General features: G+C 55.8%; 1 protein-coding gene across 6 annotated transcripts in view; it reads left to right on the top strand.

Moving 5' to 3' along the window:
* The window catches only part of wdr93 (WD repeat domain 93), a 121,455-nt gene that overhangs the window by 89,277 nt on the left and 7,514 nt on the right, over positions 1-24,664 (top strand). For 5 of the 6 annotated variants that reach the window (XM_055900094.1, XM_055900095.1, XM_055900093.1 and 2 more), the window contains one exon: positions 11,313-11,502. In XM_055900094.1, coding sequence (XP_055756069.1) covers positions 11,313-11,502 — 190 coding nt within the window. Of the gene's footprint in view, positions 1-11,312; positions 11,503-24,664 lie in introns of those variants that run through there. The other variant, XM_055900092.1, reaches the window with a different exon arrangement.

Below are 24,664 nucleotides of genomic sequence, written 5' to 3'. Positions count from 1 at the left end.
CTGGTAGTTAGTAATGTTGCTGGTAGTTAGTAATGTTGCTGGTAGTTAGTAATGTTGCTGGTAGTTAGTAATGTTGCTGGTAGATAGTAATGTTGCTGGTAGTTAGTAATGCTGCTGGTAGTTAGTAATGTTGCTGGTAGTTAATAATGTTGCTGGTAGTTAGTAATGTTGCTAGTAGTTAGTAATGGCTCTGGTAGTTAGTAATGTTGCTGGTAGTTAATAATGTTGCTGGTAGTTAGTCATGTTGCTGGTAGTTAGTCATGTTGCTGGTAGTTAATAATGTTGCTGGTAGTTAGTAATGTTGCTGGTTGATAGTAATGTTGCTGGTAGTTAGTAATGTTGCTGGTAGTTAGTAATGTTGCTGGTAGTTAGTAATGTTGCTGGTAGTTAGTAATGTTGCTGGTAGTTAGTAATGTTGCTGGTTGATAGTAATGTTGCTGGTTGATAGTAATGTTGCTGGTAGTTAGTAATGGTGCTGGTAGATAGTAATGTTACTGGTAGTTAGTAATGTTACTGGTAGATAGTAATGTTACTGGTAGATAGTAATGTTGCTGGTAGTTAGTAATGTTGCTGGTAGTCAGTAATGTTGCTGGTAGTTAGTAATGTTGCTGGTAGTTAGTAATGTTGCTGGTAGTTAGTAATGTTGCTGGTAGATAGTAATGTTGCTGGTAGTTAGTAATGTTGCTGGTAGTTAGTAATGTTGCTGGTAGTCAGTAATGTTGCTGGTAGTTAGTAATGTTGCTGGTAGTTAGTAATGTTGCTGGTAGTTAGTAATGTTGCTGGTAGTCAGTAATGTTGCTGGTAGTTAGTAATGTTGCTGGTAGTTAGTAATGTTGCTGGTAGTTAGTAATGTTGCTGGTAGTTAGTAATATTGCTGGTAGTTAGTAATGTTACTGGTAGTTAGTAATGGTGCTGGTAGTTAGTAATGGTGCTGGTAGTTAGTAATGTTGCCGGTAGTTAGTAATGTTGCTGGTAGATAGTAATGTTGCTGGTAGTTAGTAATGTTACTGGTAGTTAGTAATGTTACTGGTAGATAGTAATGTTACTGGTAGACAGTAATGTTACTGGTAGATAGTAATGTTGCTGGTAGTTAGTAATGTTGCTGGTAGTCAGTAATGTTGCTGGTAGTTAGTAATGTTGCTGGTAGTTAGTAATGTTGCTGGCAGTTAGTAATGTTGCTGGTAGATAGTAATGTTGCTGGTAGATAGTAATGTTGCTGGTAGTTAGTAATGCTGCTGGTAGTTAGTAATGCTGCTGGTAGTTAATAATGTTGCTGGGAGTTAGTAAAGTTGCTGGTAGTTTTTAATGTTGCTGGTAGTTAGTAATGTTGCTGGTTGATAGTAATGTTGTTGGTAGTTAGTAATGTTGCTGGGAGTTAGTAAAGTTGCTGGTAGTTTTTAATGTTGCTGGTAGTTTTTAATGTTGCTGGTAGATAGTAATGTTGCTGGTAGTTAGTAATGTTGCTGGTAGTTAGTAATGTTGCTGGTAGTTAGTAATGTTGCTGGTAGTTAGTAATGTTGCCGGTAGTTAGTAATGTTGCCGGTAGTTAGTAATGTTGCCGGTAGTTAGTAATGTTGCCGGTAGTTAGTAATGTTGCCGGTAGTTAGTAATGTTGCCGGTAGTTAGTAATGTTGCCGGTAGTTAGTAATGTTGCCGGTAGTTAATAATGTTACTGGTAGTTAGTAATGTTGCTGGTAGTTAATAATGTTGCTGGTAGTTAGTAATGTTGCTGGTAGTTAGTAATGTTGCTGGTAGTTAGTAATGTTGCTGGTAGTTAGTAATGTTGCTGGTAGTTAGTAATGTTGCTGGTAGATAGTAATGGCGCTGGTAGTTAGTAATGTTGCTGGTAGTTAGTAATGTTGCTGGTAGTTAGTAATGTTGCTGGTAGTTAGTAATGTTGCTGGTAGTTAGTCATGTTGCTGGTAGTTAGTCATGTTGCTGGTAGTTAGTAATGTTGCTGGTAGTTAGTAATGTTGCTGGTAGTTAGTAATGTTGCTGGTAGTTAGTAATGTTGCTGGTAGATAGTAATGTTGCTGGTAGATAGTAATGTTGCTGGTAGTTAGTAATGTTGCTGGTAGTTTTTAATCTTGCTGGTAGTTTTTAATGTTGCTGGTAGTTAGTAATGTTGCTGGTAGTTAGTAATGTTGCTGGTAGTTAGTAATGTTGCTGGTAGTTAGTAATGTTGCTGGTAGTTTTTAATGTTGCTGGTAGATAGTAACGGCTCTGGTAGATAGTAACGGCTCTGGTAGATAGTAACGGCTCTGGTAGATAGTAACGGCTCTGGTAGATAGTAACGGCTCTGGTAGATAGTAACGGCGCTGGTAGATAGTAACGTTGCTGGTAGATAGTAACGGCGCTGGTAGATAGTAACGGCTCTGGTAGATAGTAACGGCGCTGGTAGATAGTAACGGCGCTGGTAGATAGTAACGGCTCTGGTAGATAGTAACGGCTCTGGTAGATAGTAACGGCTCTGGTAGATAGTAACGGCTCTGGTAGATAGTAACGGCTCTGGTAGATAGTAACGGCTCTGGTAGATAGTAACGGCGCTGGTAGATAGTAACGGCTCTGGTAGATAGTAACGTTGCTGGTATATAGTAACGTTGCTGGTAGATAGTAACGGCTCTGGTAGATAGTAACGGCTCTGGTAGATAGTAACGGCGCTGGTAGATAGTAACGGCGCTGGTAGATAGTAACGGCTCTGGTAGATAGTAACGGCTCTGGTAGATAGTAACGGCTCTGGTAGATAGTAACGGCTCTGGTAGATAGTAACGGCTCTGGTAGATAGTAACGGCTCTGGTAGATAGTAACGGCTCTGGTAGATAGTAACGGCGCTGGTAGATAGTAACGGCGCTGGTAGATAGTAACGGCGCTGGTAGATAGTAACGGCTCTGGTAGATAGTAACGGCTCTGGTAGATAGTAACGGCTCTGGTAGATAGTAACGGCTCTGGTAGATAGTAACGGCTCTGGTAGATAGTAACGGCGCTGGTAGATAGTAACGGCTCTGGTAGATAGTAACGGCTCTGGTAGATAGTAACGGCTCTGGTAGATAGTAACGGCGCTGGTAGATAGTAACGGCGCTGGTAGATAGTAACGGCTCTGGTAGATAGTAACGGCTCTGGTAGATAGTAACGGCTCTGGTAGATAGTAACGGCTCTGGTAGATAGTAACGGCTCTGGTAGATAGTAACGGCTCTGGTAGATAGTAACGGCTCTGGTAGATAGTAACGGCTCTGGTAGATAGTAACGGCTCTGGTAGATAGTAACGGCTCTGGTAGATAGTAACGGCTCTGGTAGATAGTAACGGCTCTGGTAGATAGTAACGGCTCTGGTAGATAGTAACGGCTCTGGTAGATAGTAACGGCTCTGGTAGATAGTAACGGCTCTGGTAGATAGTAACGTTGCTGGTAGATAGTAACGGCTCTGGTAGATAGTAACGGCTCTGGTAGATAGTAACGGCTCTGGTAGATAGTAACGGCTCTGGTAGATAGTAACGGCTCTGGTAGATAGTAACGGCTCTGGCTCAGCTACTAGGAGTGCTTGGGTTTTGTTCTTACTTTACCTCACGTCTTTACCTCATGGTTCTAAATCAACACACCTGATGTCATGTCATGAAAAACCATCTGGCCTTAATGGCGATATGTGCTCTTAAATCTCCACCGGTACAGAAGAGGACTGACCACCCCTCTGAGCCCGGTTCCTATCTACCAGGTACAGCCAGGAGAGGACTGGCCCTCTGAGTCCGGTTCTTCTTTACCAGGTACAGCCAGGAGAGGACTGGCCCTCTGAGCCCGGTTCCTCTCTACCAGGTACAGCCAGGAGAGGACTGGCCACCCCTCTGAACCCGGTTCCTCTTTACCAGGTACAGCCAGGAGAGGACTGGCCACCCCTCTGAGCCCGGTTCCTCTCTACCAGGTACAGCCAGGAGAGGACTGGCCCTCTGAGCCCGGTTCCTCTTTACCAGGTACAGCCAGGAGAGGACTGGCCACCCCTCTGAGCCCGGTTCCTCTTTACCAGGTACAGCCAGGAGAGGACTGGCCACCCCTCTGAGCCCGGTTCCTCTTTACCAGGTACAGCCAGGAGAGGACTGGCCACCCCCTTGAGCCCGGTTCCTCTCTACCAGGTACAGCCAGGAGAGGACTGGCCACCCCTCTGAGCCCGGTTCCTCTTTACCAGGTACAGCCAGGAGAGGACTGGCCACCCCTCTGAGCCCGGTTCCTCTTTACCAGGTACATCCAGGAGAGGACTGGCCACCCCTCTGAGCCCGGTTCCTCTCTACCAGGTACAGCCAGGAGAGGACTGGCCCTCTGAGCCTGGTTCCTCTTTACCAGGTACAGCCAGGAGAGGACTGGCCACCCCTCTGAGCCCGGTTCCTCTCTACCAGGTACAGCCAGGAGAGGACTGGCCCTCTGAGCCTGGTTCCTCTTTACCAGGTACAGCCAGGAGAGGACTGGCCCTCGGAGCCCGGTTCCTCTTTACCAGGTACAGCCAGGAGAGGACTGGCCACCCCTCTGAGCCCGGTTCCTCTTTACCAGGTACATCCAGGAGAGGACTGGCCACCCCTCTGAGCCCGGTTCCTCTCTAGCAGGTACAGCCAGGAGAGGACTGGCCCTCTGAGCCTGGTTCCTCTTTACCAGGTACAGCCAGGAGAGGACTGGCCACCCCTCTGAGCCCGGTTCCTCTTTACCAGGTACAGCCAGGAGAGGACTGGCCCTCTGAGCCTGGTTCCTCTTTACCAGGTACAGCCAGGAGAGGACTGGCCACCCCTCTGAGCCCGGTTCCTCTCTACCAGGTACAGCCAGGAGAGGACTGGCCCTCTGAGCCTGGTTCCTCTTTACCAGGTACAGCCAGGAGAGGACTGGCCCTCTGAACCCGGTTCCTCTTTACCAGGTACAGCCAGGAGAGGACTGGCCCTCTGAGCCTGGTTCCTCTTTACCAGGTACAGCCAGGAGAGGACTGGCCCTCTGAGCCCGGTTCCTCTTTACCAGGTACAGCCAGGAGAGGACTGGCCACCCCTCTGAGCCCGGTTCCTCTTTACCAGGTACAGCCAGGAGAGGACTGGCCCTCTGAGCCCGGTTCCTCTTTACCAGGTACAGCCAGGAGAGGACTGGCCACCCCTCTGAGCCTGGTTCCTCTCTACCAGGTACAGCCAGGAGAGGACTGGCCACCCCTCTGAGCCCGGTTCCTCTCTACCAGGTACAGCCAGGAGAGGACTGGCCCTCTGAGCCCGGTTCCTCTCTACCAGGTACATCCAGGAGAGGACTGGCCACCCCTCTGAACCCGGTTCCTCTCTACCAGGTACAGCCAGGAGAGGACTGGCCCTCTGAGCCCGGTTCCTCTTTACCAGGTACATCCAGGAGAGGACTGGCCACCCCTCTGAGCCCGGTTCCTCTTTACCAGGTACAGCCAGGAGAGGACTGGCCACCCCTCTGACCCCGGTTCCTCTTTACCAGGTACAGCCAGGAGAGGACTGGCCACCCCTCTGAGCCCGGTTCCTCTCTACCAGGTACAGCCAGGAGAGGACTGACCACCCCTCTGAGCCCGGTTCCTCTTTACCAGGTACAGCCAGGAGAGGACTGGCCACCCCTCTGAACCCGGTTCCTCTTTACCAGGTACAGCCAGGAGAGGACTGGCTACCCCTCTGAGCCCGGTTCCTCTTTACCAGGTACAGCCAGGAGAGGACTGGCCACCCCTCTGAGCCCAGTTCCTCTCTACCAGGTACAGCCAGGAGAGGACTGGCCACCCCTCTGAACCCGGTTCCTCTCTACCAGGTACAGCCAGGAGAGGACTGGCCACCCCTCTGAGCCCGGTTCCTCTCTACCAGGTACAGCCAGGAGAGGACTGGCCACCCCTCTGAACCCGGTTCCTCTCTACCAGGTACATCCAGGAGAGGACTGGCCACCCCTCTGAGCCCGGTTCCTCTTTACCAGGTACAGCCAGGAGAGGACTGGCCACCCCTCTGAACCCGGTTCCTCTCTACCAGGTACAGCCAGGAGAGGACTGGCCCTCTGAGCCCGGTTCCTCTCTACCAGGTACAGCCAGGAGAGGACTGGCCACCCCTCTGAACCCGGTTCCTCTCTACCAGGTACAGCCAGGAGAGGACTGGCCACCCCTCTGAACCCGGTTCCTCTTTACCAGGTACAGCCAGGAGAGGACTGACCACCCCTCTGAGCCCGGTTCCTCTCTACCAGGTACAGCCAGGAGAGGACTGGCCACCCCTTTGAGCCCGGTTCCTCTCTACCAGGTAAAGCCAGGAGAGGACTGGCCACCCCTCTGAGCCCGGTTCCTCTCTACCAGGTACAGCCAGGAGAGGACTGGCCCTCTGAACCCGGTTCCTCTCTACCAGGTACAGCCAGGAGAGGACTGGCCCTGTGAACCCGGTTCCTCTCTACCAGGTACAGCCAGGAGAGGACTGGCCCTCTGAGCCCGGTTCCTCTTTACCAGGTACATCCAGGAGAGGACTGGCCACCCCTCTGAGCCCGGTTCCTCTCTACCAGGTACAGCCAGGAGAGGACTGGCCACCCCTCTGAACCCGGTTCCTCTCTACCAGGTACAGCCAGGAGAGGACTGGCCACCCCTCTGAGCCCGGTTCCTCTCTACCAGGTACAGCCAGGAGAGGACTGGCCACCCCTCTGAGCCCGGTTCCTCTTTACCAGGTACAGCCAGGAGAGGACTGGCCACCCCTCTGAACCCGGTTCCTCTCTACCAGGTACAGCCAGGAGAGGACTGGCCACCCCTCTGAGCCCGGTTCCTCTTTACCAGGTACAGCCAGGAGAGGACTGGCCACCCCTCTGAACCCGGTTCCTCTTTACCAGGTACAGCCAGGAGAGGACTGACCACCCCTCTGAGCCCGGTTCCTCTCTACCAGGTACAGCCAGGAGAGGACTGGCCACCCCTTTGAGCCCGGTTCCTCTCTACCAGGTACAGCCAGGAGAGGACTGGCCACCCCTCTGAGCCCGGTTCCTCTCTACCAGGTACAGCCAGGAGAGGACTGGCCCTCTGAACCCGGTTCCTCTCTACCAGGTACAGCCAGGAGAGGACTGGCCCTCTGAACCCGGTTCCTCTCTACCAGGTACAGCCAGGAGAGGACTGGCCCTCTGAGCCCGGTTCCTCTTTACCAGGTACATCCAGGAGAGGACTGGCCACCCCTCTGAACCCGGTTCCTCTCTACCAGGTACAGCCAGGAGAGGACTGGCCCTCTGAGCCCGGTTCCTCTTTACCAGGTACAGCCAGGAGAGGACTGGCCACCCCTCTGAGCCCGGTTCCTCTTTACCAGGTACAGCCAGGAGAGGACTGGCCCTCTGAGCCCGGTTCCTCTTTACCAGGTACATCCAGGAGAGGACTGGCCACCCCTCTGAACCCGGTTCCTCTCTACCAGGTACAGCCAGGAGAGGAATGGCCCTCTGAGCCCGGTTCCTCTTTACCAGGTACATCCAGGAGAGGACTGGCCACCCCTCTGAGCCCGGTTCCTCTTTACCAGGTACAGCCAGGAGAGGACTGGCCACCCCTCTGACCCCGGTTCCTCTTTACCAGGTACAGCCAGGAGAGGACTGGCCACCCCTCTGAGCCTGGTTCCTCTCTACCAGGTACAGCCAGGAGAGGACTGACCACCCCTCTGAGCCCGGTTCCTCTTTACCAGGTACAGCCAGGAGAGGACTGGCCACCCCTCTGAACCCGGTTCCTCTTTACCAGGTACAGCCAGGAGAGGACTGGCTACCCCTCTGAGCCCGGTTCCTCTTTACCAGGTACAGCCAGGAGAGGACTGGCCACCCCTCTGAGCCCGGTTCCTCTTTACCAGGTACAGCCAGGAGAGGACTGGCCACCCCTCTGAACCCGGTTCCTCTTTACCAGGTACAGCCAGGAGAGGACTGGCTACCCCTCTGAGCCCGGTTCCTCTTTACCAGGTACAGCCAGGAGAGGACTGGCCACCCCTCTGAACCCGGTTCCTCTTTACCAGGTACAGCCAGGAGAGGACTGGCTACCCCTCTGAGCCCGGTTCCTCTCTACCAGGTACAGCCAGGAGAGGACTGGCCACCCCTCTGAGCACAGTTCCTCTCTACCAGGTACAGCCAGGAGAGGACTGGCCACCCCTCTGAACCCGGTTCCTCTCTACCAGGTACAGCCAGGAGAGGACTGGCCACCCCTCTGAGCCCGGTTCCTCTCTACCAGGTACAGCCAGGAGAGGACTGGCCACCCCTCTGAACCCGGTTCCTCTCTACCAGGTACAGCCAGGAGAGGACTGGCCACCCCTCTGAGCCCGGTTCCTCTTTACCAGGTACAGCCAGGAGAGGACTGGCCACCCCTCTGAACCCGGTTCCTCTCTACCAGGTACAGCCAGGAGAGGACTGGCCCTCTGAACCCGGTTCCTCTCTACCAGGTACAGCCAGGAGAGGACTGGCCCTCTGAGCCTGGTTCCTCTTTACCAGGTACAGCCAGGAGAGGACTGGCCACCCCTCTGAGCCCGGTTCCTCTCTACCAGGTACATCCAGGAGAGGACTGGCCCTCTGAGCCTGGTTCCTCTCTACCAGGTACAGCCAGGAGAGGACTGACCACCCCTCTGAGTCCGGTTCCTCTCTACCAGGTACAGCCAGGAGAGGACTGGCCACCCCTCTGAGCCCGGTTCCTCTCTAGCAGGTACAGCCAGGAGAGGACTGGCCCTCTGAGCCTGGTTCCTCTCTACCAGGTACAGCCAGGAGAGGACTGGCCACCCCTCTGAGTCCGGTTCCTCTTTACCAGGTACAGCCAGGAGAGGACTGACCACCCCTCTGAGCCCGGTTCCTCTCTACCAGGTACAGCCAGGAGAGGACTGGCCACCCCTCTGAACCCGGTTCCTCTCTACCAGGTACAGCCAGGAGAGGACTGGCCACCCCTCTGAACCCGGTTCCTCTTTACCAGGTACAGCCAGGAGAGGACTGGCCACCCCTCTGAGCCTGGTTCCTCTCTACCAGGTACAGCCAGGAGAGGACTGGCCACCCCTCTGAGCCCGGTTCCTCTCTGCCAGGTACAGCCAGGAGAGGACTGGCCACCCCTCTGAGTCCGGTTCCTCTTTACCAGGTACAGCCAGGAGAGGACTGACCACCCCTCTGAGCCCGGTTCCTCTCTACCAGGTACAGCCAGGAGAGGACTGGCCACCCCTCTGAGCCCGGTTCCTCTCTACCAGGTACAGCCAGGAGAGGACTGGCCACCCCTCTGAACCCGGTTCCTCTTTACCAGGTACAGCCAGGAGAGGACTGGCCACCCCTCTGAGCCCGGTTCCTCTCTACCAGGTACAGCCAGGAGAGGACTGGCCACCCCTCTGAGCCCGGTTCCTCTCTACCAGGTACAGCCAGGAGAGGACTGGCCACCCCTCTGAGTCCGGTTCCTCTTTACCAGGTACAGCCAGGAGAGGACTGACCACCCCTCTGAGCCCGGTTCCTCTCTACCAGGTACAGCCAGGAGAGGACTGGCCACCCCTCTGAGTCCGGTTCCTCTTTACCAGGTACAGCCAGGAGAGGACTGGCCACCCCTCTGAGCCCGGTTCCTCTCTACCAGGTACAGCCAGGAGAGGACTGGCCACCCCTCTGAGTCCGGTTTCTCTTTACCAGGTACAGCCAGGAGAGGACTGACCACCCCTCTGAGCCCGGTTCCTCTCTACCAGGTACAGCCAGGAGAGGACTGGCCACCCCTCTGAGCCCGGTACCTCTCTACCAGGTACAGCCAGGAGAGGACTGGCCCTCTGAACCCGGTTCCTCTCTACCAGGTACAGCCAGGAGAGGACTGGCCCTCTGAACCCGGTTCCTCTCTACCAGGTACAGCCAGGAGAGGACTGGCCCTCTGAGCCCGGTTCCTCTTTACCAGGTACAGCCAGGATAGGACTGGCCACCCCTCTGAGCCCGGTTCCTCTCTACCAGGTACAGCCAGGAGTGGACTGGCCACCCCTCTGAGCCCGGTTCCTCTCTAGCAGGTACAGCCAGGAGAGGACTGGCCCTCTGAGCCCGGTTCCTCTTTACCAGGTACAGCCAGGAGAGGACTGGCCACCCCTCTGAGCCCGGTTCCTCTCTACCAGGTACAGCCAGGAGAGGACTGGCCACCCCTCTGAGCCCGGTTCCTCTCTACCAGGTACAGCCAGGAGAGGACTGGCCACCCCTCTGAGCCCGGTTCCTCTCTACCAGGTACAGCCAGGAGAGGACTGGCCCTCTGAACCCGGTTCCTCTCTACCAGGTACAGCCAGGAGAGGACTGGCCCTCTGAGCCCGGTTCCTCTTTACCAGGTACAGCCAGGAGAGGACTGGCCACCCCTCTGAGCCCGGTTCCTCTCTACCAGGTACAGCCAGGAGAGGACTGGCCACCCCTCTGAGCCCGGTTCCTCTTTACCAGGTACATCCAGGAGAGGACTGGCCCTCTGAGCCTGGTTCCTCTCTACCAGGTACAGCCAGGAGAGGACTGACCACCCCTCTGAGTCCGGTTCCTCTCTACCAGGTACAGCCAGGAGAGGACTGGCCACCCCTCTGAGCCCGGTTCCTCTCTAGCAGGTACAGCCAGGAGAGGACTGGCCCTCTGAGCCTGGTTCCTCTCGACCAGGTACAGCCAGGAGAGGACTGGCCACCCCTCTGAGTCCGGTTCCTCTTTACCAGGTACAGCCAGGAGAGGACTGGCCACCCCTCTGAGCCCGGTTCCTCTCTACCAGGTACAGCCAGGAGAGGACTGGCCCTCTGAGCCTGGTTCCTCTCTACCAGGTACAGCCAGGAGAGGACTGGCCACCCCTCTGAGTCCGGTTCCTCTTTACCAGGTACAGCCAGGAGAGGACTGGCCACCCCTCTGAGTCCGGTTCCTCTTTACCAGGTACAGCCAGGAGAGGACTGGCCACCCCTCTGAGCCCGGTTCCTCTCTACCAGGTACATCCAGGAGAGGACTGGCCCACTGAGCCTGGTTCCTCTCTACCAGGTACAGCCAGGAGAGGACTGACCACCCCTCTGAGTCCGGTTCCTCTCTTCCAGGCTACATTGCTAGCAGTTTGACAGAGCGATCTGGCTGGAGGACGACATTCTATTTGAACATAGGCTTTACCCGCTGTATTGACTGTTTTAATGAGCCATCTTCCAGGCTTTTCTACCTGCGGTGACCAACAACTGATCCCCTCTTTATGGTCTAATATATCTTTTATGGAAAATATCGTTAGTTTACATTTACTGACCTACAGGATATCAACATAGGCTTTAACCGTTATATAAACTAACTCAGTTGTAATGATGGGTACTAAGGTTCCTCTTCAGGCTTTAACCGTTCTATAAAATAACTGTTGTAATGATGGGTATTAAGCCGTTCCTTCTCCCCCAGGTGATCAGCGTCCCGGTCCTGACAGTGGGGAGGACGGAGGGAGTCGACTCTTTGTGTTCCGTCTCCAAGATGCTGCTGTCGTCAAGCCGTACAGACATGGAGATGTCGGCAGAGCATCATCACCCCAGGGCCAATCAGGGACAGGCGCCTCTAACTTGGAGGAAACATGTAACCTCTATTTCCAACAGAGGTTTGTTTACAGGCTCAGCTCTGTTTAAGAACTGATTTATTTAGCCTTTCTAGATGCAGGAACAACTGTCAGTCCAACTGCTATTACTGTACCTGCAGCTAAATGACATTATCACAGAAATATGTTTCCAGATGAGTTTGGACTCATCCAGACACGCCTCAAAATGAATCTCTGACTGTTTGTTCCTGATAAACACTAGTTGCTGAAACAGAGTTGCTGACATCAGAGTGTGAAACAACCGGGTATAAACAACCGGGTATTTAATACTGTGTTAGGATATAAACAGAGTACAAACTAACGGTAGGAAAAGCTAGTTTATTCACCCAATGGGTCAGACAGCTGAATAGACAAAAACATATTTACACAAACCACTGGAATTGACCCTTCCTCCTACGCTGAGTCTCCTCCTTGCACATCTGGACAGCCAATACATCTCTGTTGCTAGGCAGGACTTCAGTGATGCCTGTTCTCTCTTCGTCTGACCTCGGCCCACATTCCTCACTCCTCCCCAACTCACGGCCGTCCTGTTGACTCGTCCCAGACTGTGGTCCTTCTCCTTTCCATAGGATGCCTGTTCTCTCTTCGTCTGACGTCGGCCCACATTCCTCACTCCTCCCCAACTCACGGTCGTCCTGTTGACTCGTCCCAGACTGTGGCCCTTCTCCTTTCCGTAGGATACCTGTTCTCTCTCTCTCTTCATCTGACCTCGGCCCACATTCCTCACTCCTCCCCAACTCACGGTCGTCCTGTTGACTCGTCCCAGACTGTGGTCCTTCTCCTTTCCATAGGATGCCTGTTCTCTCTCTCTCTTCGTCTGACCTCGGCCCACATTCCTCACTCCTCCCCAACTCACGGTCGTCCTGTTGACTCGTCCCAGACTGTGGTCCTTCTCCTTTCCGTAGGATACCTGTTCTCTCTTCGTCTGACGTCGGCCCACATTCCTCACTCCTCCCCAACTCACGGCCGTCCTGGCGACTCGTCCCAGACTGTGGTCCTTCTCCTTTCCGTAGGATGCCTGTTCTCTCTCTCTCTCTCTTCGTCTGACGTCGGCCCACATTCCTCACTCCTCCCCAACTCACAGTCGTCCTGTTGACTCGTCCCAGACTGTGGTCCTTCTCCTTTCCGTAGGATACCTGTTCTCTCTTCATCTGACCTCGGCCCACATTCCTCACTCCTCCCCAACTCACGGCCGTCCTGGCGACTCGTCCCAGACTGTGGTCCTTCTCCTTTCCGTAGGATGCCTGTTCTCTCTCTCTCTTCGTCTGACCTCGGCCCACATTCCTCACTCCTCCCCAACTCACGGTCGTCCTGTTGACTCGTCCCAGACTGTGGTCCTTCTCCTTTCCGTAGGATGCCTGTTCTCTCTCTCTCTTCGTCTGACGTCGGCCCACATTCCTCACTCCTCCCCAACTCACGGTCGTCCTGTTGACTCGTCCCAGACTGTGGCCCTTCTCCTTTCCGTAGGATGCCTGTTCTCTCTCTCTCTTCGTCTGACCTCGGCCCACATTCCTCACTCCTCCCCAACTCACGGTCGTCCTGTTGACTCGTCCCAGACTGTGGTCCTTCTCCTTTCCGTAGGATGCCTGTTCTCTCTCTCTCTTCGTCTGACCTCGGCCCACATTCCTCACTCCTCCCCAACTCACGGCCGTCCTGTCGACTCGTCCCAGACTGTGGTCCTTCTCCTTTCCATAGGATGCCTGTTCTCTCTCTCTCTGACCTCGGCCCACATTCCTCACTCCTCCCCAACTCACGGCCGTCCTGTTGACTCGTCCCAGACTGTGGTCCTTCTCCTTTCCGTAGGATGCCTGTTCTCTCTCTCTCTCTCTTCGTCTGACGTCGGCCCACATTCCTCACTCCTCCCCAACTCACGGTCGTCCTGTTGACTCGTCCCAGACTGTGGTCCTTCTCCTTTCCGTAGGATGCCTGTTCTCTCTCTCTCTTCGTCTGACCTCGGCCCACATTCCTCACTCCTCCCCAACTCACGGCCGTCCTGTTGACTCGTCCCAGACTGTGGTCCTTCTCCTTTCCATAGGATACCTGTTATCTCTTCATCTGACCTCGGCCCACATTCCTCACTCCTCCCCAACTCACAGTCGTCCTGTTGACTCGTCCCAGACTGTGGTCCTTCTCCTTTCCGTAGGATGCCTGTTCTCTCTTCGTCTGACGTCGGCCCACATTCCTCACTCCTCCCCAACTCACGGCCGTCCTGGCGACTCGTCCCAGACTGTGGTCCTTCTCCTTTCCGTAGGATGCCTGTTCTCTCTCTCTCTTCGTCTGACCTCGGCCCACATTCCTCACTCCTCCCCAACTCACGGTCGTCCTGTTGACTCGTCCCAGACTGTGGTCCTTCTCCTTTCCGTAGGATGCCTGTTCTCTCTCTCTCTTCGTCTGACCTCGGCCCACATTCCTCACTCCTCCCCAACTCACGGCCGTCCTGTCGACTCGTCCCAGACTGTGGTCCTTCTCCTTTCCATAGGATGCCTGTTCTCTCTCTCTCTGACCTCGGCCCACATTCCTCACTCCTCCCCAACTCACGGCCGTCCTGTTGACTCGTCCCAGACTGTGGCCCTTCTCCTTTCCGTAGGATGCCTGTTCTCTCTCTCTCTTCGTCTGACGTCGGCCCACATTCCTCACTCCTCCCCAACTCACGGCCGTCCTGGCGACTCGTCCCAGACTGTGGTCCTTCTCCTTTCCGTAGGATGCCTGTTCTCTCTTCGTCTGACGTCGGCCCACATTCCTCACTCCTCCCCAACTCACGGCCGTCCTGTTGACTCGTCCCAGACTGTGGTCCTTCTCCTTTCCGTAGGATGCCTGTTCTCTCTCTCTCTAAGTCTGACGTCGGCCCACATTCCTCACTCCTCCCCAACTCACGGTCGTCCTGTTGACTCGTCCCAGACTGTGGTCCTTCTCCTTTCCGTAGGATGCCTGTTCTCTCTCTCTGTTCGTCTGACCTCGGCCCACATTCCTCACTCCTCCCCAACTCACGGCCGTCCTGTTGACTCGTCCCAGACTGTGGTCCTTCTCCTTTCCATAGGATACCTGTTCTCTCTTCATCTGACCTCGGCCCACATTCCTCACTCCTCCCCAACTCACGGCCGTCCTGGCGACTCGTCCCAGACTGTGGTCCTTCTCCTTTCCGTAGGATGCCTGTTCTCTCTCTCTCTTCGTCTGACGTCGGCCCACATTCCTCACTCCTCCCCAACTCACGGTCGTCCTGTTGACTCGTCCCAGACTGTGGTCCTTCTCCTTTCCGTAGGATGCCTGTTCTCTCTCTCTCTTCGTCTGACGTCGGCCCACATTCCTCACTCCTCCCCAACTCACGGTCGTCCTGTTGACTCGTCCCAGACTGTGGTCCTTCTCCTTTCCATAGGATGCCTGTTCTCTCTCTCTCTTCGTCTGACCTCGGCCCACATTCCTCACTCCTCCCCAACTCACGGCCGTCCTGGCGACTCGTCCCAGACTGTGGTCCTTCTCCTTTCCGTAGGATGCCTGTTCTCTCTCTCTCTTCGTCTGACGTCGGCCCTCATTCCTCACTCCTCCCCAACTCACGGTCGTCCTGTTGACTCGTCCCAGACTGTGGTCCTTCTCCTTTCCGTAGGATGCCTGTTCTCTCTCTCTCTTCGTCTGACCTCGGCCCACATTCCTCACTCCTCCCCAACTCACGGCCGTCCTGTTGACTCGTCCCAGACTGTGGTCCTTCTCCTTTCCGTAGGATACCTGTTCTCTCTTCATCTGACCTCGGCCCACATTCCTCACTCCTCCCCAACTCACGGCCGTCCTGGCGACTCGTCCCAGACTGTGGTCCTTCTCCTTTCCGTAGGATACCTGTTCTCTCTTCATCTGACCTCGGCCCACATTCCTCACTCCTCCCCAACTCACGGCCGTCCTGGCGACTCGTCCCAGACTGTGGTCCTTCTCCTTTCCGTAGGATGCCTGTTCTCTCTCTCTCTCTCTTCGTCTGACGTCGGCCCACATTCCTCACTCCTCCCCAACTCACGGTCGTCCTGTTGACTCGTCCCAGACTGTGGTCCTTCTCCTTTCCGTAGGATGCCTGTTCTCTCTCTCTCTTCGTCTGACCTCGGCCCACATTCCTCACTCCTCCCCAACTCACGGCCGTCCTGTTGACTCGTCCCAGACTGTGGTCCTTCTCCTTTCCATAGGATACCTGTTATCTCTTCATCTGACCTCGGCCCACATTCCTCACTCCTCCCCAACTCACAGTCGTCCTGTTGACTCGTCCCAGACTGTGGTCCTTCTCCTTTCCGTAGGATGCCTGTTCTCTCTTCGTCTGACGTCGGCCCACATTCCTCACTCCTCCCCAACTCACGGCCGTCCTGGCGACTCGTCCCAGACTGTGGTCCTTCTCCTTTCCGTAGGATGCCTGTTCTCTCTCTCTCTTCGTCTGACCTCGGCCCACATTCCTCACTCCTCCCCAACTCACGGTCGTCCTGTTGACTCGTCCCAGACTGTGGTCCTTCTCCTTTCCGTAGGATGCCTGTTCTCTCTCTCTCTTCGTCTGACGTCGGCCCACATTCCTCACTCCTCCCCAACTCACGGTCGTCCTGTTGACTCGTCCCAGACTGTGGCCCTTCTCCTTTCCGTAGGATGCCTGTTCTCTCTCTCTCTTCGTCTGACGTCGGCCCACATTCCTCACTCCTCCCCAACTCACGGCCGTCCTGGCGACTCGTCCCAGACTGTGGTCCTTCTCCTTTCCGTAGGATACCTGTTCTCTCTTCGTCTGACGTCGGCCCACATTCCTCACTCCTCCCCAACTCACGGCCGTCCTGTTGACTCGTCCCAGACTGTGGTCCTTCTCCTTTCCATAGGATACCTGTTCTCTCTCTCTCTTCGTCTGACCTCGGCCCACATTCCTCACTCCTCCCCAACTCACGGTCATCCTGTTGACTCGTCCCAGACTGTGGTCCTTCTCCTTTCCATAGGATGCCTGTTCTCTCTCTCTCTTCGTCTGACCTCGGCCCACATTCCTCACTCCTCCCCAACTCACGGCCGTCCTGGCGACTCGTCCCAGACTGTGGTCCTTCTCCTTTCCGTAGGATGCCTGTTCTCTCTCTCTCTTCGTCTGACGTCGGCCCACATTCCTCACTCCTCCCCAACTCACGGTCGTCCTGTTGACTCGTCCCAGACTGTGGTCCTTCTCCTTTCCGTAGGATGCCTGTTCTCTCTCTCTCTTCGTCTGACCTCGGCCCACATTCCTCACTCCTCCCCAACTCACGGCCGTCCTGTTGACTCGTCCCAGACTGTGGTCCTTCTCCTTTCCGTAGGATACCTGTTCTCTCTTCATCTGACCTCGGCCCACATTCCTCACTCCTCCCCAACTCACGGCCGTCCTGGCGACTCGTCCCAGACTGTGGTCCTTCTCCTTTCCGTAGGATACCTGTTCTCTCTTCATCTGACCTCGGCCCACATTCCTCACTCCTCCCCAACTCACGGCCGTCCTGGCGACTCGTCCCAGACTGTGGTCCTTCTCCTTTCCGTAGGATGCCTGTTCTCTCTCTCTCTTCGTCTGACCTCGGCCCACATTCCTCACTCCTCCCCAACTCACGGTCGTCCTGTTGACTCGTCCCAGACTGTGGTCCTTCTCCTTTCCGTAGGATGCCTGTTTTCTCTCTCTCTTCGTCTGACGTCGGCCCACATTCCTCACTCCTCCCCAACTCACGGTCGTCCTGTTGACTCGTCCCAGACTGTGGCCCTTCTCCTTTCCGTAGGATGCCTGTTCTCTCTCTCTCTTCGTCTGACCTCGGCCCACATTCCTCACTCCTCCCCAACTCACGGTCGTCCTGTTGACTCGTCCCAGACTGTGGTCCTTCTCCTTTCCGTAGGATGCCTGTTCTCTCTCTCTCTTCGTCTGACCTCGGCCCACATTCCTCACTCCTCCCCAACTCACGGCCGTCCTGTCGACTCGTCCCAGACTGTGGTCCTTCTCCTTTGCATAGGATACCTGTTCTCTCTTCATCTGACCTCGGCCCACATTCCTCACTCCTCCCCAACTCACGGCCGTCCTGTTGACTCGTCCCAGACTGTGGCCCTTCTCCTTTCCGTAGGATGCCTGTTCTCTCTCTCTCTTCGTCTGACCTCGGCCCACATTCCTCACTCCTCCCCAACTCACGGCCGTCCTGTTGACTCGTCCCAGACTGTGGTCCTTCTCCTTTCCATAGGATGCCTGTTCTCTCTCTCTCTGACCTCGGCCCACATTCCTCACTCCTCCCCAACTCACGGCCGTCCTGTTGACTCGTCCCAGACTGTGGCCCTTCTCCTTTCCGTAGGATGCCTGTTCTCTCTCTCTCTTCGTCTGACGTCGGCCCACATTCCTCACTCCTCCCCAACTCACGGCCGTCCTGGCGACTCGTCCCAGACTGTGGTCCTTCTCCTTTCCGTAGGATACCTGTTCTCTCTTCGTCTGACGTCGGCCCACATTCCTCACTCCTCCCCAACTCACGGCCGTCCTGTTGACTCGTCCCAGACTGTGGTCCTTCTCCTTTCCGTAGGATGCCTGTTCTCTCTCTCTCTAAGTCTGACGTCGGCCCACATTCCTCACTCCTCCCCAACTCACGGTCGTCCTGTTGACTCGTCCCAGACTGTGGTCCTTCTCCTTTCCGTAGGATGCCTGTTCTCTCTCTCTGTTCGTCTGACCTCGGCCCACATTCCTCACTCCTCCCCAACTCACGGCCGTCCTGTTGACTCGTCCCAGACTGTGGTCCTTCTCCTTTCCATAGGATACCTGTTCTCTCTTCATCTGACCTCGGCCCACATTCCTCACTCCTCCCCAACTCACGGCCGTCCTGGCGACTCGTCCCAGACTGTGGTCCTTCTCCTTTCCGTAGGATGCCTGTTCTCTCTCTCTCTTCGTCTGACGTCGGCCCACATTCCTCACTCCTCCCCAACTCACGGTCGTCCTGTTGACTCGTCCCAGACTGTGGTCCTTCTCCTTTCCGTAGGATGCCTGTTCTCTCTCTCTCTTCGTCTGACGTCGGCCCACATTCCTCACTCCTCCCCAACTCACGGTCGTCCTGTTGACTCGTCCCAGACTGTGGTCCTTCTCCTTTCCATAGGATGCCTGTTCTCTCTCTCTCTTCGTCTGACCTCGGCCCACATTCCTCACTCCTCCCCAACTCACGGCCGTCCTGGCGACTCGTCCCAGACTGTGGTCCTTCTCCTTTCCGTAGGATGCCTGTTCTCTCTCTCTCTTCGTCTGACGTCGGCCCTCATTCCTCACTCCTCCCCAACTCACGGTCGTCCTGTTGACTCGTCCCAGACTGTGGTCCTTCTCCTTTCCGTAGGATGCCTGTTCTCTCTCTCTCTTCGTCTGACCTCGGCCCACATTCCTCACTCCTCCCCAACTCACGGCCGTCCTGTTGACTCGTCCCAGACTGTGGTCCTTCTCCTTTCCGTAGGATACCTGTTCTCTCTTCATCTGACCTCGGCCCACATTCCTCACTCCTCCCCAACTCACGGCCGTCCTGGCGACTCGTCCCAGACTGTGGTCCTTCTCCTTTCCGTAGGATACCTGTTGTCTCTTCATCTGACCTCGGCCCACATTCCTCACTCCTCCCCAACTCACGGCCGTCCTGGCGACTCGTCCCAGACTGTGGTCCTTCTCCTTTCCGTAGGATGCCTGTTCTCTCTCTCTCTCTCTTCGTCTGACGTCGGCCCACATTCCTCACTCCTCCCCAACTCACGGTCGTCCTATTGACTCGTCCCAGACTGTGGTCCTTCTCCTTTCCGTAGGATGCCTGTTCTCTCTCTCTCTTCGTCTGACCTCGGCCCACATTCCTCACTCCTCCCCAACTCACGGCCGTCCTGTTGACTCGTCCCAGACTGTGGTCCTTCTCCTTTCCATAGGATACCTGTTATCTCTTCATCTGACCTCGGCCCACATTCCTCACTCCTCCCCAACTCACAGTCGTCCTGTTGACTCGTCCCAGACTGTGGTCCTTCTCCTTTCCGTAGGATGCCTGTTCTCTCTTCGTCTGACGTCGGCCCACATTCCTCACTCCTCCCCAACTCACGGCCGTCCTGGCGACTCGTCCCAGACTGTGGTCCTTCTCCTTTCCGTAGGATGCCTGTTCTCTCTCTCTCTTCGTCTGACCTCGGCCCACATTCCTCACTCCACCCCAACTCACGGTCGTCCTGTTGACTCGTCCCAGACTGTGGTCCTTCTCCTTTCCGTAGGATGCCTGTTCTCTCTCTCTCTTCGTCTGACGTCGGCCCACATTCCTCACTCCTCCCCAACTCACGGTCGTCCTGTTGACTCGTCCCAGACTGTGGCCCTTTTCCTTTCCGTAGGATGCCTGTTCTCTCTCTCTCTTCGTCTGACCTCGGCCCACATTCCTCACTCCTCCCCAACTCACGGTCGTCCTGTTGACTCGTTCCAGACTGTGGTCCTTCTCCTTTCCGTAGGATGCCTGTTCTCTCTCTCTCTTCGTCTGACCTCGGCCCACATTCCTCACTCCTCCCCAACTCACGGCCGTCCTGTTGACTCGTCCCAGACTGTGGTCCTTCTCCTTTCCGTAGGATACCTGTTCTCTCTTCGTCTGACGTCGGCCCACATTCCTCACTCCTCCCCAACTCACGGCCGTCCTGGCGACTCGTCCCAGACTGTGGTCCTTCTCCTTTCCGTAGGATGCCTGTTCTCTCTCTCTCTTCGTCTGACGTCGGCCCACATTCCTCACTCCTCCCCAACTCACGGTCGTCCTGTTGACTCGTCCCAGACTGTGGTCCTTCTCCTTTCCATAGGATGCCTGTTCTCTCTCTCTCTTCGTCTGACCTCGGCCCACATTCCTCACTCCTCCCCAACTCACGGCCGTCCTGGCGACTCGTCACAGACTGTGGTCCTTCTCCTTTCCGTAGGATGCCTGTTCTCTCTCTCTCTTCGTCTGACGTCGGCCCTCATTCCTCACTCCTCCCCAACTCACGGTCGTCCTGTTGACTCGTCCCAGACTGTGGTCCTTCTCCTTTCCGTAGGATGCCTGTTCTCTCTCTCTCTTCGTCTGACCTCGGCCCACATTCCTCACTCCTCCCCAACTCACGGCCGTCCTGTTGACTCGTCCCAGACTGTGGTCCTTCTCCTTTCCGTAGGATACCTGTTCTCTCTTCATCTGACCTCGGCCCACATTCCTCACTCCTCCCCAACTCACGGCCGTCCTGGCGACTCGTCCCAGACTGTGGTCCTTCTCCTTTCCGTAGGATACCTGTTCTCTCTTCATCTGACCTCGGCCCACATTCCTCACTCCTCCCCAACTCACGGCCGTCCTGGCGACTCGTCCCAGACTGTGGTCCTTCTCCTTTCCGTAGGATGCCTGTTCTCTCTCTCTCTCTCTTCGTCTGACGTCGGCCCACATTCCTCACTCCTCCCCAACTCACGGTCGTCCTGTTGACTCGTCCCAGACTGTGGTCCTTCTCCTTTCCGTAGGATGCCTGTTCTCTCTCTCTCTTCGTCTGACCTCGGCCCACATTCCTCACTCCTCCCCAACTCACGGCCGTCCTGTTGACTCGTCCCAGACTGTGGTCCTTCTCCTTTCCATAGGATACCTGTTATCTCTTCATCTGACCTCGGCCCACATTCCTCACTCCTCCCCAACTCACAGTCGTCCTGTTGACTCGTCCCAGACTGTGGTCCTTCTCCTTTCCGTAGGATGCCTGTTCTCTCTTCGTCTGACGTCGGCCCACATTCCTCACTCCTCCCCAACTCACGGCCGTCCTGGCGACTCGTCCCAGACTGTGGTCCTTCTCCTTTCCGTAGGATGCCTGTTCTCTCTCTCTCTTCGTCTGACCTCGGCCCACATTCCTCACTCCTCCCCAACTCACGGTCGTCCTGTTGACTCGTCCCAGACTGTGGTCCTTCTCCTTTCCGTAGGATGCCTGTTCTCTCTCTCTCTTCGTCTGACCTCGGCCCACATTCCTCACTCCTCCCCAACTCACGGCCGTCCTGTTGACTCGTCCCAGACTGTGGTCCTTCTCCTTTCCGTAGGATACCTGTTCTCTCTTCATCTGACCTCGGCCCACATTCCTCACTCCTCCCCAACTCACGGCCGTCCTGGCGACTCGTCCCAGACTGTGGTCCTTCTCCTTTCCGTAGGATACCTGTTCTCTCTTCATCTGACCTCGGCCCACATTCCTCACTCCTCCCCAACTCACGGCCGTCCTGGCGACTCGTCCCAGACTGTGGTCCTTCTCCTTTCCGTAGGATGCCTGTTCTCTCTCTCTCTTCGTCTGACCTCGGCCCACATTCCTCACTCCTCCCCAACTCACGGCCGTCCTGTTGACTCGTCCCAGACTGTGGTCCTTCTCCTTTCCATAGGATACCTGTTATCTCTTCGTCTGACCTCGGCCCACATTCCTCACTCCTCCCCAACTCACAGTCGTCCTGTTGACTCGTCCCAGACTGTGGTCCTTCTCCTTTCCGTAGGATGCCTGTTCTCTCTTCGTCTGACGTCGGCCCACATTCCTCACTCCTCCCCAACTCACGGCCGTCCTGGCGACTCGTCCCAGACTGTGGTCCTTCTCCTTTCCGTAGGATGCCTGTTCTCTCTCTCTCTTCGTCTGACCTCGGCCCACATTCCTCACTCCTCCCCAACTCACGGTCGTCCTGTTGACTCGTCCCAGACTGTGGTCCTTCTCCTTTCCGTAGGATGCCTGTTCTCTCTCTCTCTTCGTCTGACCTCGGCCCACATTCCTCACTCCTCCCCAACTCACGGCCGTCCTGTTGACTCGTCCCAGACTGTGGCCCTTTTCCTTTCCGTAGGATGCCTGTTCTCTCTCTCTCTTCGTCTGACCTCGGCCCACATTCCTCACTCCTCCCCAACTCACGGTCGTCCTGTTGACTCGTTCCAGACTGTGGTCCTTCTCCTTTCCGTAGGATGCCTGTTCTCTCTCTCTCTTCGTCTGACCTCGGCCCACATTCCTCACTCCTCCCCAACTCACGGCCGTCCTGTTGACTCGTCCCAGACTGTGGTCCTTCTCCTTTCCGTAGGATGCCTGTTCTCTCTCTCTCTTCGTCTGACGTCGGCCCACATTCCTCACTCCTCCCCAACTCACGGTCGTCCTGTTGACTCGTCCCAGACTGTGGCCGTTTTCCTTTCCGTAGGATGCCTGTTCTCTCTCTCTCTTCGTCTGACCTCGGCCCACATTCCTCACTCCTCCCCAACTCACGGTCGTCCTGTTGACTCGTTCCAGACTGTGGTCCTTCTCCTTTCCGTAGGATGCCTGTTCTCTCTCTCTCTTCGTCTGACCTCGGCCCACATTCCTCACTCCTCCCCAACTCACGGCCGTCCTGTTGACTCGTCCCAGACTGTGGTCCTTCTCCTTTCCGTAGGATACCTGTTCTCTCTTCGTCTGACGTCGGCCCACATTCCTCACTCCTCCCCAACTCACGGCCGTCCTGGCGACTCGTCCCAGACTGTGGTCCTTCTCCTTTCCGTAGGATGCCTGTTCTCTCTCTCTCTCTCTTCGTCTGACGTCGGCCCACATTCCTCACTCCTCCCCAACTCACGGTCGTCCTGTTGACTCGTCCCAGACTGTGGTCCTTCTCCTTTCCGTAGGATGCCTGTTCTCTCTCTCTCTTCGTCTGACCTCGGCCCACATTCCTCACTCCTCCCCAACTCACGGCCGTCCTGTTGACTCGTCCCAGACTGTGGTCCTTCTCCTTTCCATAGGATACCTGTTATCTCTTCATCTGACCTCGGCCCACATTCCTCACTCCTCCCCAACTCACAGTCGTCCTGTTGACTCGTCCCAGACTGTGGTCCTTCTCCTTTCCGTAGGATGCCTGTTCTCTCTTCGTCTGACGTCGGCCCACATTCCTCACTCCTCCCCAACTCACGGCCGTCCTGGCGACTCGTCCCAGACTGTGGTCCTTCTCCTTTCCGTAGGATGCCTGTTCTCTCTCTCTCTTCGTCTGACCTCGGCCCACATTCCTCACTCCTCCCCAACTCACGGTCGTCCTGTTGACTCGTCCCAGACTGTGGTCCTTCTCCTTTCCGTAGGATGCCTGTTCTCTCTCTCTCTTCGTCTGACCTCGGCCCACATTCCTCACTCCTCCCCAACTCACGGCCGTCCTGTTGACTCGTCCCAGACTGTGGTCCTTCTCCTTTCCGTAGGATACCTGTTCTCTCTTCATCTGACCTCGGCCCACATTCCTCACTCCTCCCCAACTCACGGCCGTCCTGGCGACTCGTCCCAGACTGTGGTCCTTCTCCTTTCCGTAGGATACCTGTTCTCTCTTCATCTGACCTCGGCCCACATTCCTCACTCCTCCCCAACTCACGGCCGTCCTGGCGACTCGTCCCAGACTGTGGTCCTTCTCCTTTCCGTAGGATGCCTGTTCTCTCTCTCTCTTCGTCTGACGTCGGCCCACATTCCTCACTCCTCCCCAACTCACGGTCGTCCTGTTGACTCGTCCCAGACTGTGGTCCTTCTCCTTTCCGTAGGATGCCTGTTCTCTCTCTCTCTTCGTCTGACCTCGGCCCACATTCCTCACTCCTCCCCAACTCACGGCCGTCCTGTTGACTCGTCCCAGACTGTGGTCCTTCTCCTTTCCATAGGATACCTGTTATCTCTTCGTCTGACCTCGGCCCACATTCCTCACTCCTCCCCAACTCACAGTCGTCCTGTTGACTCGTCCCAGACTGTGGTCCTTCTCCTTTCCGTAGGATGCCTGTTCTCTCTTCGTCTGACGTCGGCCCACATTCCTCACTCCTCCCCAACTCACGGCCGTCCTGGCGACTCGTCCCAGACTGTGGTCCTTCTCCTTTCCGTAGGATGCCTGTTCTCTCTCTCTCTTCGTCTGACCTCGGCCCACATTCCTCACTCCTCCCCAACTCACGGTCGTCCTGTTGACTCGTCCCAGACTGTGGTCCTTCTCCTTTCCGTAGGATGCCTGTTCTCTCTCTCTCTTCGTCTGACCTCGGCCCACATTCCTCACTCCTCCCCAACTCACGGCCGTCCTGTTGACTCGTCCCAGACTGTGGCCCTTTTCCTTTCCGTAGGATGCCTGTTCTCTCTCTCTCTTCGTCTGACCTCGGCCCACATTCCTCACTCCTCCCCAACTCACGGTCGTCCTGTTGACTCGTTCCAGACTGTGGTCCTTCTCCTTTCCGTAGGATGCCTGTTCTCTCTCTCTCTTCGTCTGACCTCGGCCCACATT

The sequence above is a fragment of the Salvelinus fontinalis genome, chromosome 35, assembly GCF_029448725.1.
Source record: "Salvelinus fontinalis isolate EN_2023a chromosome 35, ASM2944872v1, whole genome shotgun sequence".
Taxonomy (NCBI): domain Eukaryota; kingdom Metazoa; phylum Chordata; class Actinopteri; order Salmoniformes; family Salmonidae; genus Salvelinus; species Salvelinus fontinalis.
The sequence above is the reverse complement of the archived record's forward strand: the minus strand, read 5'-3'. Positions and strand labels throughout refer to the sequence as shown.